The 18,518-nt window shown below is 46.9% G+C and overlaps 1 protein-coding gene across 3 annotated transcripts in view; it reads left to right on the forward strand.

The window, feature by feature from the left end:
* Positions 1-1,621: 1,621 nt before the first annotated feature.
* The window catches only part of Azin2 (antizyme inhibitor 2), a 31,839-nt gene continuing 14,942 nt past the window's right edge, over positions 1,622-18,518 (forward strand). Inside the window, exons 1-10 of one of the 3 annotated variants that reach the window (XM_078024905.1) lie at positions 1,622-1,774; positions 1,868-1,988; positions 2,678-2,842; positions 4,184-4,213; positions 4,303-4,476; positions 12,556-12,728; positions 13,663-13,797; positions 14,376-14,541; positions 16,026-16,188; positions 17,431-17,543. In XM_078024905.1, the coding sequence (XP_077881031.1) occupies positions 2,738-2,842; positions 4,184-4,213; positions 4,303-4,476; positions 12,556-12,728; positions 13,663-13,797; positions 14,376-14,541; positions 16,026-16,188; positions 17,431-17,543 (1,059 nt within the window). In that variant the 5' untranslated portion in view covers positions 1,622-1,774; positions 1,868-1,988; positions 2,678-2,737. 3 annotated transcript variants of the gene reach the window in all.

Raw genomic sequence — 18,518 nt, forward strand, 5'->3', positions numbered from 1 at the left:
TATAGAGTAAATAACTACTAATCTCTTGAAGGAGGAACCTGCAACTGAGTTGTAAAGCTGTAAAGCTGCTTGCTTCCAGGAAGGTTCTTGGAAAGCATCAAGTTTCCAGGCAGGAAGTCCCAGAGAAATCAGTCTGAACTCTGAATCCACAGCGGGGAATCTAGCCATGCAGAAGTGACCTAGGTCCAGGCAGTGACTCACCAAGGATACTCAGTTGTCCTGTGTGGCTTGGTTGAGTAGGGAGCAGAAAATGGCCCTCCCTGTCTCCATCGTCACTACCCTGCCTCATCTGTGTACCAAGCATGTTCTGATTAGGTTTCACAGAATGTCCTAGGGAGATACTGAGGCAGGACAAAATTATAGCCTGAATGGGGACATGATCACACATGGTAGACTACCAGATCTTTTCCCTACTGATTGTAAATGCTGCATTCATTGTGTATCAAGTTCTCCAATGTATACAGAACTGTTCTAGACTCTGTTCTATCCTATTGTTGTCTCTTCCTGCTCTAGCATCAGGCTGTTTTAAAGACTGTCACCTAATAAAAATATTTTTTGATATCTAGTAGAGAAAATTCTCTCTCTTCTTTTACAAGAATGTGTTGACTATTCTTCAATGACTGTTCCAGATGAACTTTTGAAATTAGCCTTCGAGCTATCAGAGCATCTTGTTGAACTCCTGCATATACCAGGTGCTGAGCACTCTGCAAAGCCAAGCTCTGGATCCCTGTCCTTGGGGATCAAAAAGTAACTGAGAAATGTTGCCAGACAAATGGAAAGTAACAACAGGAATTTCAGTTACAGATAACAAGAGTCAAATGAGTGGGAAGTCGGGGTAGACAGAAGTAGTGGGAGTTCCATTGTCCCTTAGGTAAGTCATGGAAGGCTCAACAGAGGAGGTGACGTTGGACTGGACTCTGATGAATAAGCAGGAGTTTGTTGATACAGAAGTTAAGAAATGCTTTGTTTTGAGAAAGTCAGAGAAAGCTTCTTGGAGGAGACACATTTCACTTGAGGACCACGAGTTTGCTAGATTCGGAGGGTGAAGGAGGGAGGGACCACTTGAGCCTGGAATGTCACAAAAAAGGCTTTCTGAACACATTTGACTTGGGTTTCGATTTGGTGGAGTCAGAAAAAAAATTTGGTGGAGTCAGGAAGAGGCAATTTAATAAAAAAGATTTTATTTGAAAGTAATATAAGGAGATGACATTTATCCTGGGCTTTAGTGGGTGAGCGAACACTTCACAAGGGGGAGAAAAGAAGAGAAAGGCACCATGGAGTTCGACCAGACTCAGAAAAGGCTTCTTGGAGCCACTTCAAGGGTGGGCTTTCTGCCCACCCTCCAAGACCCAAGATGTAGGATCTAAAGGTGCTACCTGTGTAGACGCTGTGAATTGTGGTGGCTCTGCCGTTCCCACTTCCCAGCTTGGGTAACCTCGGAGAAGGATCCGCGAGGGACTGCGGCGCAGGTTTGCGGAGCCCACAAGCAGAGCTGAATGCTTTATGTCCGAATCGACCAATGGGCTAGCGGCACCCGGTTGCCAGGGCGACGGAGCTAGCAGAGGCGGAGTTAGGACCCTAGGGGCGGGGCCTGGGCGGGGCTTATATAAGAGGACAGCAGGCGGAAGGCGGGGCGTGGGGTCGGTGGCTGCTGGGCGCGCGGGGCGCAGGCCGCGGGGCCGGAGCCGGGGGGAGCGAGCGAGCGGAGGCGCCGAGGATCCGATTCACTCGCTAGGGAGACCTATGGGCCGAAGCCGTGTAAATGCGTTTTAAGGCGAGTGCAGGGAGTGGCTTGGGGAGCCTCGGGGAGCGGGCGCCCTCGGCTTCGGTGCTGACCTGCCTCCTGGCCCCTCTTGCCTCCTCTCAGCAGGGGCCTCGGCTCCGCAACTGCCACTCCTTCTCGGGGTGTTGCACAAGTTTCGAGGTCACCGGCGACCCCCCCTAGCAGCGCGCCTGGCTCTGGCCCCCGCGAAGGAGGACGGGGCTTGGTAAGGGGGTATGGGGGTTGGGACGGAACCTCAGCCCTGCGCTCGAGAGGGGTCAGTCCGGCAGAATCCCTGCTTTAGATTCGTGCCCCAGAGCCCGCAGACCCCGCCCACCATGTGGCACCTTCATGCTTGCTTAGAATTCTAGCATGACAGGACCAACCATTTACAAACGGGGAAACCGAGCTCTGAGAGGGGTCGGAAAGTACCCAAGGTCACATAGCAGAGAGCGGACTCGAATCTAAGCTGCTGTTTTCAGGCTGAGAATCTTTGGCTTGACCGAAGGCATCCTCTCTAGGTGGGCGTGGTCAGGATTGGGGGCGCCTTGGAAACTTCCCCACCCAGATGTCTTAGATTTCCTGCCCTCTTGTTATTTACCTCTTTCCAAACCCACAATTTCGGAACTGGAAATGGTCTCCAAAACAATCCATCCATTTTACAAGTGGGGCAACTGAGGCTGACAGACATGACATTTAGGCATACAATGTTTTGTCCCATCCAGAATTCCTGATCGTCCCCAACGTTCCCAGTGAACCCAAACTCCCAAGCTTGTCCTGGGGGCGGGGCGTGACGAAATTTGGAAGGCGAGGGGCGCAGCGGATCCTGCCTCTTAGCTGTGCCCTCCATCTCTCTCCTCCTTCTCCTCCTCCTCCTCCTCCTCCTCTTCGTCTCCGCCCCCCCCCCCCCCCCAGTGTGTTGCATACTTTCTAAGGCGGAGGCGGCGGCGGCAGCAGCGGCTGTTCCTGCTCAGCATGGCTGGCTACCTGAGTGAATCGGACTTTGTGATGGTGGAGGAGGGCTTCAGTACCAAAGACCTGCTGGAGGAACTCACTTTGGGGGCCTCACAGGCCACCACGGTGAGAGGCTGGGAGTGGGGGATGGGTCCCCTGTCCTCTCCTCTGGAGGGGCTCCTAGGGCCCTCATATTATTCTTCCACTTATTTGGTATTCAGTCCTAAATATTTGCCAGAGACTGGCTCATTTTATCTCCAGTTTCCAAATCTGCCCCTCCTGTGTTCCCTGCCTTGATGAACAAACAGTATCAATGCCTTGTACCCAGCCTTTCAGTACAGCCGACTGGGAGTTCTCTACTTTTCCTCCTTTACCTCCCACATGTAAACATCACCCATCTCTGTGGGGTCTGCCTCCTGAAATAACCCTCCAGGGGTTCAGTCCTCATCATCATGTAGTTCAGTCCTCATCTCTCTAAAGGCCTCCTGAGCAACAACCCCCTGTTTCATCCCACCTTTCTAACTATATCATAGCCCTGCTCAAAATCAGAATTCTGTTGCCCCATTTCTGCCTTTATAATCCCACAGTATGTATTATGCTCCATCAGAGCTGAACTACTCTATTCATATTTCCCAGTGATGCCTTATGTTCTATTGCCCTGACTTTACCCAGGCTGTCCTCTCTGTCTGGAACATCCAGACAGAGAACATCCAGAAAGCCTCTCCCCTTTACCCATTTCTAGTATTCCTTTCTTTTCATCTGTGTTGCTTTTTCCTGATTGCCCCAAGCACAGATTTTATTTCCTTCTCTGTGGCCCCCAATACATTTTGTGGAAACATCCTGCTAGCACTCACTGAAGGTGTCTCTTCTGACTGAAGCCCCTTTAGGGCTAGAAACCTGTCTGATCATCTCTGTCCCTTAGCAGCCTATCTAATACGAAAGATGGGCATGAGGAAAAAAGTGTTGCAGGAAAAGGAAAATGAGTCTCAAGGAAGGTCTAAATAATGTATCTTACCCAGGCTCATACATGTTCAGCCTTCAAGCCAGTTTGTGATAACCAGTTGCCAATAGGTGTTGCTTGTGGTGGCGGTGGGACAACCTCAAGGCTTCATGAGCAACTGTGTGTGGAAGGTGGTGGGCTGTAGGCCACAGCATCTGCCTTTCCTGGTGCAGACTGATGCATATGCAGTCCTGTTACTTTGGAAGCACATGCAAAATGCAACAGCAGCATTCAAGGCTTTAAGTTGCTTCACAGGTTTGGGGTAGGTGGCATTTGGAAGGAGACCTGAAGGTAGATTGGGATTTTGCTAAATCCAGTGGAGGAGTCGGTGGGAACAAAGGCTTGGAGGTAGAAAAATGATCCAGCCTATAGTTGGCATTTTAGCTATGTTGAGGGGAGGGGTGAGAGCTGGATCACAGGGCCTTGAATGCCAGGCTAAGGAGTTTGCCTTCCATCCTACACAACAGGGTAACTTTGTGGCCAGAACTGAACTGGAGGTAGGTATTTGGAATGATTATGGATGGCTTGCACCGGGAGGGAGCTGGGTATTGTAGTGTCTCACATCTATCCACCTCTTGTTGTGCAGGGCGAGGTTGCTGCCTTCTTTGTGGCAGACCTGGGTGCCGTGGTGAGAAAGCACTTTTGCTTTCTGAAGTGCCTGCCTCGAGTCCGGCCTTTTTATGCTGTCAAGTGCAACAGCAGCCTGGGTGTGCTGAAGGTCCTGGCTGAGCTGGGGCTGGGCTTCAGCTGTGCTAACAAGGTGAGCTCCTGCCCTCACCTGGGCACTGATCTTTGATGCCTACTGATTGTGGCCCTGATGGGTGGTTGGGCCCTGGGAAAGAGTGACCTGCAGTTGGTCCCTACCTTCTGGGAAAGCCATCCACTCAGGAGGAGGCTCCAGGGATGAGGGAGGAAGAAATGAGCATGAACTTTATTAGACTTGAAGTTCCAAATTGGAACATTGTGTGTCCCTGGGTAGATGGGTCTCTTTTTTAAAGGAGGTTTTTAAATGTCTTGGCATAGAGCTATATGTGGTATTCTTCCAATTAAAACAAAACAAAACACATCTACATTGTTGGTTTTATTTTTTCTTTTATAATATTAATGTGTGAATGTGCTTTTCTTTAATCCTTTTACAATTTTGTTGTTGCTGCCAATTTTACTGGCTTTCTAATTTGATTTCTGCTGTTATCTTAATTCCTCCTACTGGCTTTTGATCAACTTTGCTTATGTACTGTCACTCAATAGTCATTGAACCACAATTGTGACTGCTTGGTAGAGCTAGAGGTATAGCATTGCACAAGACAAACTCTGTTGTCCTTGAGTAGAATGCCTACTTCATCTTTTTTCATTCTGTTCTGACTAGATTAAAAAGCCTTTAAGCTATAAAGTTTCCTCAGGGTATGGTTTTGAACATATCTCATTTATTTAGCAAATATTTATTGAGCAGCTAGAGTGGGGCCACATATTATTCTAGGTGGGTATTTAGCCATGAATCAAACAAAACAAAAAAGCCCTTCCTTCATGGAGCTTGCTTTTTAAAAAAAATAAACAAAGGAAACTGTGAAAACAGTGTTTTAGGTTGTAAAAAACGCTGGGGTGAAGAAGCAGGAAAGAGAAGTAGGGAATGTTGGGTGATAGCATTGCATTGTTTTGGCCAGGGAAGGCTGTGCTGAAATTTGAATGCAGATCTGAAGGAGGCAGGGGATCAAGCCAGGTGGATAGCTAGGGGAAGAACATTCCAGACAGAGGGAACAGCAGGTGCAAAGCTCTGAGATAGGAACAGGCCTGCTGAGCATTGTTTTGGGATATTGTTGCTGTTCTCAGTTTCTAGATGGTTAATAATGGTTGTTTTGAGGGAACTTCCTTTTAAACCCTGATGGGCAAGGTAGCTGGATTTTGTGAGAGTTCTAGAAAGGACTGCTGGAATAGACAGGAAGAGATCCAGCCTGGACAGGATGGTGGGGAGAGGTGTGCATGGGGGTGGAGTGATCAGAACAAGGTCCTTTGCTGGGGAGTGAATGTTAATACTCCTGCTCTTCTTGGTGGTGAGTCTCTTGCTCTTGCTTTGCACATCTCATATTATGTGTGTCTTACATAAAGCCCTGTGAAGCTCGTGGGAAGAAATCCAGAGCCAAGACTTTTGTCCTCCAAGCCACCTCCTGCAGCACACTGGGCCTCCACTTGGGGCGAGAAGGAACAGGATCCTTTGGTTCCCCTAGTCTAGAGGTGAAGGATAGGACAAAACCTCACTGACTGAAGTGCTGTGCTTCTGGAAACCCAGGGAGGAGGTGCCTGGCTTTTTAGTCTCTGGGGCTGGCCTCCAAAGGGCAGAAATGCTAGGTGCTAGGGCATAGGAGACCTTGAAGATGGCAGAAACTTCTACTGTTTGCTGAGGGCATCTGCTGTGCCAGGCACTTTGCCAAGAAGTTTCTGTACATGATCTCATTTTTTTCTCGCAACAGCTCTCTGAGGTCATTATTTTATCAGGATTCTGACAACAGTCTTGTGGAGACACATTACACATATAAGGAAATGAAGCACAGAGGTTGAGAGATTTGCTCAGGGTCATGCATTGTGAGGTGACAGCTTGAGTCTAGCAATGTGATCTCCAACTCCATTGCTGTTGTCTTTTCCAAGGTCCTTGGAAAAGGAGGTGGCTGAGCTGGTACTTGGCTAGTGTCGTCTGCCCTCATTTCCCTATAAGGGCAAGTACAGGTCTGAGCTCCCTCCTGTGGTTCGGATCATTCAGACCCTTTGGGGCATCATTTACAGAGAGGTGGCTCCTGGGAATTAAAAGTTTTGTTTTTTTTTTTCTTTGCAGCACTGGAGATGGCCTCCTATTTGTTAGACAAGCACTTTCTCTTAAGCTCCATTCTCAGTCTGACTTAGAATTTTTCTTAAAGGGGAGAGGCTGCCCTCTTCTGGTTGATATTAGTGGGTGGACATGATTAATGGCACCATGCCGTAGTGGACATTGACCAAGGGAAGGGCCTGGCATAAGCTAGGGCTGGATGTATAGACAGACACCCATTCGACATGTTCCAGAGCCAGGCTAGCACAGGGCTCAGGTCCATCTGGTCTTCTTCCCATGGACCTTATGTCATTATTCCAAACCCATCCCTTGTCCTTAGCTGACTCCCTCAGCTTCCTTGTATCCTTAGAAGCCTTCCTCGGACACTACATCCTCCTCCAGCCCAGTGCCTTGCTCCCCCACGATGGTCATATCAGCCGGGTTGTCTGCATGCTTGCCTGTCCCCACTCAATGCCTCGTCCCCCAATACCGCTCCTCAGGCCACTGCTGCCCAGCCTTCACTCTCACTGCTGGAAAGAATTTCCTGTTATCAAGATACCCCAAGGACCTTCAAGATCCAATGAGCACTTTATTTGAAGCAGTAATTTGTGAGTTATTCAGATAATACATTGATTCCTTCACCCAAAGATAAAGTAGGGCATCAGTTTTATGTCTCCATAGATAATGACCATTATGGGTTTGGTGGATACATAGCATCTACAAAACACATCAGCGAGTCACAGAGAGTATATAAAATATGTTGCAATTTTCTAACAGTATATAAAAAGCACTCGTGGTACATACTGTTCCACACAACTTTAAACTCAGTAGGTATTGGAGATATGTCCATGTTGACACATCTGGACCTGGTCTGAATATATTCCTTGCTCCTCTTTTTATCTGACATCTTTTACTATTTATTTATTTGGTATCAGGGATTGAACTTTGGGGGATGGGGACTTAATTACTGAGCCACATCTCCAGCCCTTTTTATTGTTTATTAGAGACAGTTTTTTTCCAAGTTGCTTAGGGCCTCGATAAGTTGCTGAGGGTGGCTTTGAACTTGTGATCCTTCTGCCTCAGCCTCCCGAGTTGCTGAGATTACGAATGTGTGCCACCCCGCCAGGCACTATCTGACCTCTTAACTGCATTCTACTCAGCAACATATTCTTAAAAATAACATTCACGTGTGCCCTAGAGAGTTCAGAGATACGTAAGAGGACAGAGTGTGCTGAAGGGCCGCCCCACCTTCACTAGGCGCTGCTGCTCATTGAGAATGGCATTATCATCTGTGGATTTGTCTCCCTCTTCTCTTCTCCTGAGTCCTTGGGCCAGGCTTCTCCCATCACCTACTGCTTTCTAAATGGTAGCATTCCTCCTTGTTCTGTCTTAGACCCCCTCTCTTGTAAAGTCTTCCTCCTCTTAGAGAATTTCATCTCATCTCAATGCTTAAATACCATCAGTATGCCAGAGCCTCTCACATATTAACCTCCAGCTCCTACCTGTCTGTCTAGCTGACTGGCCAGCAGAGGCCTGGACCAGGTTGCTCACACACACCCCTGATCTCCCCCTCTTCTTCTCATGAGGACGCCTAGGTCTGCTGGGAGTGTATGTGCCTCTCACATATCCTCACCCCTCATCCCTACATGCCGTCCATCATCAGCTTAGTAGCCAGCCTCTGGAACACATCTCCCAGTCTTTCCAGAGCTGGTTATGTCATCTCTCCCAGGGCAATATGACAGCCAGTGACCACTCTCCCCAGAATCCCCTCAGGTCCCTCCTCAGGTGACAGAATAATAAACACTTAGACCTTGTGTTTAAAATATAGTTCTGACTGTGTCATTTCCCTTCTTGAAACTCTTAAAATTCTTTCCATCATCTTCAGGGTAAACTATAAACCTACCAGCAGTTTCTTGGTTTTTCTCGGGAGCTCTGTCCACCTTCTGACCTCATCTTCCTCACTACATGTACCCTGCCCAAGCCAAGCCAACATACTGTGGGGGGACTGAGTCTGGCTCTGGAGCTGGACCTTTGTGTCCTACTCTGCTACTTACTGACAGTATCTTCATAGGCAGGTGCACCTCTCTGAACTCAATTTTGTACTCTGTGAAATGTGGCCAGTAAATACTTCATAGGATAGGTATAGGTACTATATGAAATAATGCATATAAATACCTAGTGCTGTTCTTTGGTTTGCCTGAGCACCTTCTTGCCCCAGAATCTCTGTCCAGGTTGCTTTGTCTCCTGGAAACCTTCTTTTCTTCCTTCTTGGTCTGGCAGAGGCCCCCTGCAGGCTTTGCTTCAATTCCTGATCCCCAGAAAGGCTGTCCTTTATCCCTCACATCCAGGTCTCTTGGTCCAGCATTCTCTAGCATACTGTACTTTTTCTTCAACCTTTTAATAATTTATAATTCCACCATTATTCAGTATTCATTTGTGACTGCCTGTCTTTCCCAGCAGTTTGAAAGCTCCATGGGGTCAGACGTGCTGCCTGACTTGTTTTCATTAGCACCCATCAGAGAGCCTTAGAACTCAATAAATGCACAAGAGACTCCTGTCAGTGCAGGTTGAGGTATGGCAGTTGCAGTCCCAGCTGTGTCATTCATTATAAACTATGTGACTTTGGACAAGTCACCTAACCTCTTTTGAGTCTCTTACTTATAAGAGTATTATGAAGGTTAATTGAGAATGCATTTAAAATTCAAACTAAATGCAATGGCTGGCATATAGCGAGCCTTTATAAATGATAATATTTAAGTATTTATAATCAAAGCTAAACCACAGGTGTTATCATTGTTTCTTCCCCTCACCTCATGTGGCAAGGCAGGGAGCAAAAACACACTTTCACATGCACTTGACCTCATGGTGGAGGCCACATCCACCTCTGGGAAGCAAGCTGTGGGGGGACTGAGTCTGGCTCTGGAGCTGGACCTTTGTGTCCTACTCTGCTACTTACTGACAGTATCTTCATAGGCAGGTGCACCTCTCTGATCTCAATTTTGTACTCTGTGAAATGTGGCCAGTAAATATTTCATAGGATAGGTATAGGCACTATATGAAATAATGCATATAAATACCTAGTGCTAAAAACTTGCTAAATAAAAAATTAGAGTTTAATTACAAACTCAGATGGTTACAAATGGCTCTTATGTCTCCTGCCATGTTTCAAAACTGGCTCGCTCTTGACTTCTTTCACTTATTCATGAAGAGTCAGACTTGAATTTGAAAGTTGGTTTTGCCATCTGTGGGTTCCATAGCCTCTCTGAGCACCAGTTTCCTTCTGTGTAGAATGGAGCTAATACCCGCCTGAATGGGTTATTGTAAGGACTGAATAAACTGATGCATTTAAAGCAGGGGTCAGCAAACTATGGACAGTGGTCCAAAGCCAGCTTACTACCTGACTGCATCAAGTTTTATTGGATCACAGCCATACTCTTTCATTTATGCATTGTCTCCGGCTGCTTTGGTGCCACAATGGCAACTGAATAGTGTGACAGAGATCACATGATGTGCAGAGCTTGAAATATGATTCAGACCTTCTACAAAAAAAGGTCTACCAACACTTCATATCAAGCACCTCTGTCAGGGCAGCTTGTGGCAGGTGCTCAATGAACATGGCTACTCTCATAGCTGCCACCGCCAGTCATCATTGTCTGTACCATTAATGCAGCAATCAAGTAGTGCTGTATTCTATAAAGGTGAGGAAGAGCTGGGGGTGTAGCTCAGGGCAGATCATTTGCCTAGCATGCTCAAAGCTCTCCGGTTCCCTCCTCAGCCTTGCAAAAAAAAAAAAAAAACCCAGAAAAACCAAACAAATAAACAAAAGGTGAGGAAGAGGAGGACTTAGGGGAGAGGGGCTGAGTTGGAGTCACCCAGCATGGTACCCTGCATAGCATAGACCTTTGGGGCTGGGTGATCTCCCAGAAATCTACTCAGTCTTTTTTTGGGAGGTACCAGGGATTGAACTCAGGGTCACTCGACCACTGAGCCATATCCTCAGTCCTATTTTTTTTGTACTTTATTTAGAGACAAGGTCTTAAGTCCTCTCTAAGTTTCTGAGGCTGGCCTCAACCTTACTTTGGCTGAGGCTGGCTTTGAACTCATGATCCTCCTGCCTCAGCCTTCTGAGTTGCTAGGATTACAGGCTTGCACCACTGTGTCCAGCTAGGTGCTCAGTCTTATAGACTTTTTAATACACAAAGTAATGGTCTTATTTATCAAGTGGACAAAGTTATATATATTTATAAGATACAACATAATTTTTTTTGGGAGTGGTACTGGGGATTGAGCCCAGGGGTGCTCTACTGCTGAGTTGCATCTCAGCCCTTTTCTTTTTCTTTTTTGGAGACAGGTTCTCACTCAGTTGCCAAAGCTGTCTTCAAACTTGCAATTCTCTTGCCTCAGCCTCCCAAACTGCTAGGATTATAGGCATGTGCCACCACACCTGGCTGCTACATAATATTTTGATATATATTTACATTGTGGGATGGCTAAATCAAACTTACATAACACATTGATGCACATATTCATTTTTTTGTGATGAGAACACTTAATCTACTCTTAGCAATTTCCAGGCATACAGTACACTGTTCTTAGTTACAGTCACCAAGACATACAAGAGATCTCTTGGACTTATCTTTGACACTGTATCCTTTGACAACTTCTCCCCACAGCTCCTCTATCTTGCTGGCCAACACCATTCTATTCTCTGCTTCTTTTAAATTTGAGTTTTTTAGACTCTACATACAAGTGTGATCACATGGTATTTGTCCTTCTGTCTCTGGTTTATTTCAATTAACATAATGTCCTCCAGGTTCATTCATGTCATCAAAAATGACTAATTTCCAGGCACTGGGGATGTGGCTCTGTGGTACTATGCTTGCCTAGTATGTATGCAGCCCCTGGGATCAATTACCAGCATCACAAGAGAAAAAAATTATAAATGACAAGACATCTTTCCTTTTTTAAGGCTGAAGAGTATTCCATTGTGTGTGTGTGTGTGTGTGTGTGTGTGTGTATAACATTTTCTTTATCTGCTCATCCATCAATGAATGTTTAGGTTGATTCTATAACTTGGCTAATTATGAATGATGCTGGCATGAACATGAAAGTGTAGAAGACATGTCTTTGACATACTGATTTCAGTTTCGTTCTCCTCCTTTTTTTTTTTTTTTTTTTTTTTTGGTACTAGGGATCGAACTCAGGGGTGCTTTATCACTGAGCCACATCCCCAGCCCTGTTTTGTATTTTATTTAGAGACAGATTAGATTTTACTCCCTTTTGCTGAGGCTGGCTTTGAACTCATGGTCCTCCTGCCTCAGCCTCCTGAGCTGCTGGGATTATAGGCATGCACCTTTTTATTTTTATTTAGAGACCAGGTCTTGCTAAGTTGCTTAGGTCCTCTCTAAGTTTCTGAGGCTGGCCTCAAACTTGCGATCCTCTTGCCTCAGCTTCTCAGGTCACTGGGATTACAGGTTTGTGCCACTGTGCCTGGCTCTGATTTCAGTTTCTTTGGATATATACCCAGTATGGGATTTCTGGATCCTAATAGCTCTACTTTTAATTTTTTGAGGAACTTCCATACTGTTTTCCAAGTAATATTCATTTAACATTTAAATTTGCCAGAAAAATGTATCAGAAGCCTGTCATCAGGACCATCATGAGTCCCTATAGGGCCTTCATATGAATTAGAAAATGTACCCCTTAAGAGACTTAATTGTTATAATAAATATGCTGATTTTATAAGAATTAGATGATTTACTACCAGTGAGTTATAATAAATGTATGAACAACCCCTCTAATTGCTGTGAATGGGACTCCTCAGGATTGTGCAGCGCACCACGGGATGGCTGTATGCAGCAGCGCAGAGTGAGTGAATCAGCATGAAGTCCTGATTTTTGTTTATCTGTTGTCTTAAAGGGATGGCCCACTTGTTATGGACCTCCCCATGTGTAGCTAAGACTTTGCCCCTCACCTGTGCTTCCTTGGCTCCCATGGGCCAGCAGGCCCTGGTGCCTCCTCACCACCACCTTTGGGACCCCACAGGCAGAGATGGAGTTGGTCCAGCGCATTGGTGTCCCTGCCAGTAAGATCATCTATGCCAACCCCTGTAAGCAAATCGCACAGATCAAGTATGCTGCTAAGCATGGGGTGCGGCTACTGAGCTTCGACAATGAGATGGAGCTGGCAAAGGTGGTCAAGAGCCACCCCAGTGCCAAGTAAGCTAAGAGTCACTCATGCAGGGAGGCTGGGCTGCTGGGTGTGGGCAGGAAGGGTGGGAGGTGTGGGGAGCTGGGAGAAGACCCCGTCCTGGACCTGGCCACACTTACAGGAGGTTGGGGTGGCTGCTCTCTGACTGGGCCCAGGATGCCAGGGTCTGACTAGATCAAAGGCACTGGTTACAAGCCAGGCAGAGAAGACCCACGGTATTGGAGGTCAAGTCTCAGGCTTGAGAGAACCTGGGCAGGGGTGGGGGTGGTCAAGAAAGCTTCAAGAGGAGATGGCACATGAATTGGGCCCTGAGGAATGAATAAAATTTGGGAAGGGCACATAGTGAACTACATGAGCAAACAGACTGGTATTGGAAACAGTATGGGTTATCCAAGGAATCTGCAGCAATGTGATGCAGCTGGAATACGCCATGATGGGCAGAGCACACAGTGAATGACATGCAGACGTGGATTCTGGAAGGGGTCAGGGCTGGACATTTTGCTCTGACTGTGGCTTTTACAGGTTACTAGGTACCTGGGGATCCAGGAAGGAGCCCTGGGTGAAGAGCAGGTTGAGTGGCAGGCCACTCTGGTTTACCCAAAGTGGCTTCCATCGTGTTACTAGGGTTCTTCATAAGGCTTTTTCAGCAAAATGTTTCCCCTCATGCTTGAAATGTCTGAAAACTCTGCCAGGTGTAGAGGCTGATTTGGAAGGATGGGAGCTGCCCAGGGGAGATCTGACGAGGTAGACCAGGAATGTAAGAATGGGTCCTAGGACACTTACAGAGTGGGTTGATGGCTGAGCAGGAGAGGAGGGGTATGGGAGGCTGTGGACTCAGCTGGCTCTGAGCCACATGAGTCCCCAGCTCTGGGTTCAGAGGAGACCTGGTTGGGGAGGCGCAGGCAGGATTCACCCAGCAGGGTGCACTGCTTGTTTCCTTAGGATGGTGCTGTGCATTGCCACAGACGACTCCCACTCCCTGAGCCGCCTAAGCCTGAAGTTTGGAGCGTCGCTGAAATCCTGCAGACATCTGCTTGAAAATGCCAAGAAGAGCCACATGGAGGTGGTGGGTGTGAGGTGTGCACCAGGATCCCCACCACCCCCACCCATGCTCAGCCCTCTGCCTGTTTCCCAGGAATTAATCATCCTGTATGGGACTTTGCCCAGAGCTTCCAAGCATGGCCTACCCCTGGGCCTGGAATTTTGCCAGTTGAGAATTTCCTCTCTCTGAAAAGAAGGTTTGGAATGTCCCCTTCCCTAACTCCACAATCTCCAGAAGGTCTTATTCCAGAAGGTTCTTTTCAGGGACCTGGCCTTGGGGAAATTAAAGTAAGGCAGGCTGAATAACTTGTCCAGGCCACATAGCTGAGGGGCAGGCATGTCTGGATCTGGGTTTCTTGGGGCCCTAGTTCTTATCCCTTAATGTTCCTCTCCAGGGGCAGCATGGGGGGATGGGAGGAGCACCAAGTGCCTCCTGTCTAGTCTTCACTTGCCACATGGCCCTTGCAACCCATTTAACGGTTCAGGCCTTCAGTCATTGTACCTTTAACATGGGTACACTGTCCCACGTGTCTGCCCAAGGCTGTTCCTGACTGGGACTGGGGCGGGGTGGGGGGGCTCTTCATGTAAGCTGAATCTCTTCCTTCCTTTCCCAGTTTTCATGTTGGCAGTGGCTGTCCTGACCCTCAGGCCTATGCTCAGTCCATCGCAGATGCCCGCCTTGTGTTTGAAATGGGTGCCGAGTTGGGCCACACAATGCACATTCTGGACCTTGGTGGAGGCTTCCCTGGCATAGAGGGAGCCAAAGTGAGATTTGAAGAGGTAACCCTGGCGCTAGTAGTGTCTTACTGGGCCCTCTGGGTAGGGAGCAGGGGGACACGGTGGAGGGATACAATGATCACAAGGATACAGTGAGTGGGTCCTGTGTGCCACATGCTGTGTCCTCGTTGCTTTTCCTGGATCATCTCACTACTGTTAACCTCATGCTAAGGCTGAGCAAACCAAGACTCAGAGGTTTTGACATTTCCTGAGTCCACAGCAGAGCTGGCTGCATACCAGGCTCAGCCTGGTACCAGAACCCGCTTACCAAACCTGTGTGAGGCTTAGCCAAAACCTATTTGCATGTCATAAGACTCTTTGAGGGTCTGAGTATGCCCTGTCCACCCTCAGGTGAGCTGACAAAAAATAAGGTGGGAAGGCAGGGGAAGGAAAACCAACCTTGGATCCACTCCCAGTCTGTGTCTCCTTCCCACCTGTGAGATGAAGGCAGGAAAATGTCATTGCAATCCTTAATCTTACCACTAGGAGTCACTTTTTCTTAGAAAGAGGCCTTTTCCGGAATCTCCACAGCTAGGAATTGACCCAGAGGAGCTAATACCAACTGGACCCAAAGAATTAGCCTCATAGACCAGAGTTGCAGCTTTGCATATAATCAAAATTGAGTGCATTTACCTAGACCATCTAATACTCGGGATTGGTTAGATTATAGATCTTTTTTTTTTTTTTTGCACTGGGATTTGAACCCAGGGGCACTTTACCACTGAGTGACAACCATAGCCATTTATTTTCAGACAAGGATTCGCTAAGTTGCTTAGGGCCTGCCTCACTAAGGTGCTGAGGCTGGCCTTAAATGTAAGATCCTCTTACCTCAGCCTCTGGAGTTGCTGGGATTACAGGCATACACCACCACGCCTTGGCATAGAACATTCTTACAATGAAAATATTCACTCACATGAACATATTCTCAATCTACTGAGTAAAACAGGCAATCAGAACATATACACAGACCCATCTTGTTTATAATAAAAAATGTTTGCATAAAAAGAATTAAAGGAGTTTCTCCAGAAAGCTCACAATGATTAGGTTCCTTAACATGATAAAATTAGGATGTCTTTTATCTTCTTTTTCCTCCTTGGTTGTTTTAAATTTTTTTTCTCTAATTTAATGTATTACTTAATGAACTGGTTATTTATGAAAGAAAGATCCATCCACATCAGGGCTTCTGGATTTGAGCACCTAGCATTACAAAAGGATGCCCCTCCCCTTTATGAGGGCACTGAACTGGGTGATTTATATAAGCACGAGGGTCGTGATTCAGCCCTGTCCCCCTCCCACCTGTCTAGCTGCCCCAAATTACTAGCTGGGGCCTTAGTAGCTGCCAAATCCTTCTTCCTGAAATCAAAGCAGCTTTCAAGAAACAGACTTGGAGCTGTAGCAGATCTTTAGCATAAACCTCACCTTGCAAACCAGAATAGGCTTCCAGTCTATTTTGAACACACAATTGTCCCCTCATCCCCTCTCACCAGATTGCTTCTGTGATCAACTCAGCCTTGGACCTGTACTTCCCAGAGGGCTGTGGTGTGGACATCCTTGCTGAGCTGGGGCGCTACTATGTGACCTCCGCCTTCACCGTGGCAGTCAGCATCATTGCCAAGAAGGAGGTTCTTCTGGACCAGCCTGGCAGGGAGGGTAGGTGCCAGATGGATAGCAGAGACCCATTCTTCCCTAAAGCTGGGGACAGTGGCTGGCTGAGCAGCGTCTAGATTTAGGCCTAGAGGTGGGGGTGGGGGAGTCTGGAGAATGGGTGCTTGCTGTAGGGAAAATTACAATCGGGTCCACTCACCCCAAGACACTTATTTAGCATCCTTTTCCCAAGGCATGTTCATATTTTGTGCGGCTTGAAATCAAGATTGTCTTAGAATAGATTCTTTACTGACTCCATTTTTGTTTGATGAGGAAACAGAGTTAAAGGGAACACAAGTGAATTTCTTAATAGCTTGTAAAGAGGTAAAGCCTGTGTTTGACCCATGTCTGTCTCCTCTCTTGTTCATCCATCCTCATAATTTAATAAAATAATTAACAACAACTTATATTTGTTAAAGTCCCCTTTACAGATGAAAGAATGAAGGCAAGGAGAGGTTGGGTTAGCAGCCTAAGGTCACACAACTGACAAGAGGCAGTGCTGGAATTCAAGTTCAAGCTGGGCTGATTCAGCTTGTGTGCCCATACCACCAGTGTAAACATTCTTCTCTGCCCTCCCAGATCGACAAATCAGGCCTCCTCGGCACCTCTCTTTGCTCTTTGAGGGAGAGGTGTCAGAGACTCTGATCTTGGGCTTTGCCCTGTTTCTTTGTCCTTCCAGGACTCTAGGGAGAGCTTCAGGGATGATTCACATGGCAGGGTGGTGGGTTCCAGGTAGAAATGTTGCATATGTATGTGTGTGTGTGTGTGTGTGTGTGTGTATGCGTGTACGCACGCGCACGTGTGCAGGAATGACATTCTGGCCTCTGTCACAGATCTGGGGGATTAGCCTACCTAGTCCAGTCAGAAGACCTGGCTTCTCATTCCAGCTCATCCACCACCCTGTTATGTGCCTCTGAGCAAGAGGCTTAACTTCTTGGGACCTTGAATTCGGGTGGGCTACTCTTCTGCCTTTGCTAGGACACCTAGGGGCTCAGCTGCAGGCTGGTAATGTGTCCCAGGCAGGAACGCTGCAAGGGTGGGTGTTCCCAACACAACCGTGAACCCATGTCATCAGAAGGATGGCTGTTGGTGGCTCCAATTGCAGGACCCACCCCATAGTTGAGGAAGAGGCAGACCTCTGGCTTCACAGACCTGTCATGCTTGCTGGGCCCACCATGGTACCAACTCCCCACTCTCAGGCCCCTCACATTCTGCTTGTGTTGCCCCTGACCCTTCCCCTCCCTGCAGAGGAAAATGGTTCCGCCCCCAAGACCATCGTGTACCATCTTGATGACGGTGTGTATGGGATCTTCAACTCAGTCCTGTTTGACAACATCTGCCCCACCCCCATCCTGCAGAAGGTGAGCCTACCCCTTGTGGGCCTGTTTTCACCTGTGTGTGTTTCAGTAACCTGTTGTGTTTTTACCTAATTTTTCTTTTCTGTGGTGCTGGGGATTGAACCCAGGACCCTTGAGCATTCTAGGCAGTTGCTCTATCACTGAGCTATATCCCCAGTCCTTTATCTAATTTTTAAAAAGAAAAACACATTCATTGTAGAAAATAAACAAGGACAAAATTATTGTCCATAACCTCACTATACCAAAATAGACTTCTTGTGCATTATATTTATTTCTGTTCTTTTAAAAAATGCATTGTAGGGGCTGGGAGTTGTGGCTCAGTGCTGGAGCCCTTGCCTAGCATGTGTGGGGCACTGGGTTCGATCCCTAGCACCACTTAAAAATAAAAACAAAATAAAAGTATTGTGTTTATCTACAACTAAAAAAGATATTTTAAAAGAAATGCATTGTAGCCTGGAGCAATGGCACACATCTGTAATCCCAGCAACTAGGGAGGCTGAGGCAGGAAGTTTGCAAGTTTAAGGCCAGCCTCAGCAATTTAGTGAGCATCTAAGCAACACAGTGAGACCCTGTCTCAAAATAAAAAGGGCTGGGGATATATCCCAGTGGTTAAGCATCCCTGGATTAAATCTCTAGTACCAAAAAAACAAAAACAAAAGTAATGTACTTTGTTTTCATTGAGTTAAAATCATATTATCATGGGGCATAGCTATTTCCATGCCATTAATTAATTTTTATTGTAGTTATAGATGGATACAATACCTTTATTTTATTTATCTTTTTTAAAAAATATGGACACAATATCTTTTCTTTCTTTCTTTATTTTTATGTGGTGCTGAGGATCAAACCAAGTGCCTCACATGTGCAAGGCCAAGTACTCTGCCACTGAGCTACAACCCCAGCCTCATATTTTATTTATCTTTATATGGTGCTGAGGATTGAACCCAGGGCCTCACACTAGCTAGGCTAGCACTCTAC

The sequence above is a fragment of the Ictidomys tridecemlineatus genome, chromosome 11 (genome assembly GCF_052094955.1).
Source record: "Ictidomys tridecemlineatus isolate mIctTri1 chromosome 11, mIctTri1.hap1, whole genome shotgun sequence".
Lineage (NCBI taxonomy): Eukaryota > Metazoa > Chordata > Mammalia > Rodentia > Sciuridae > Ictidomys > Ictidomys tridecemlineatus.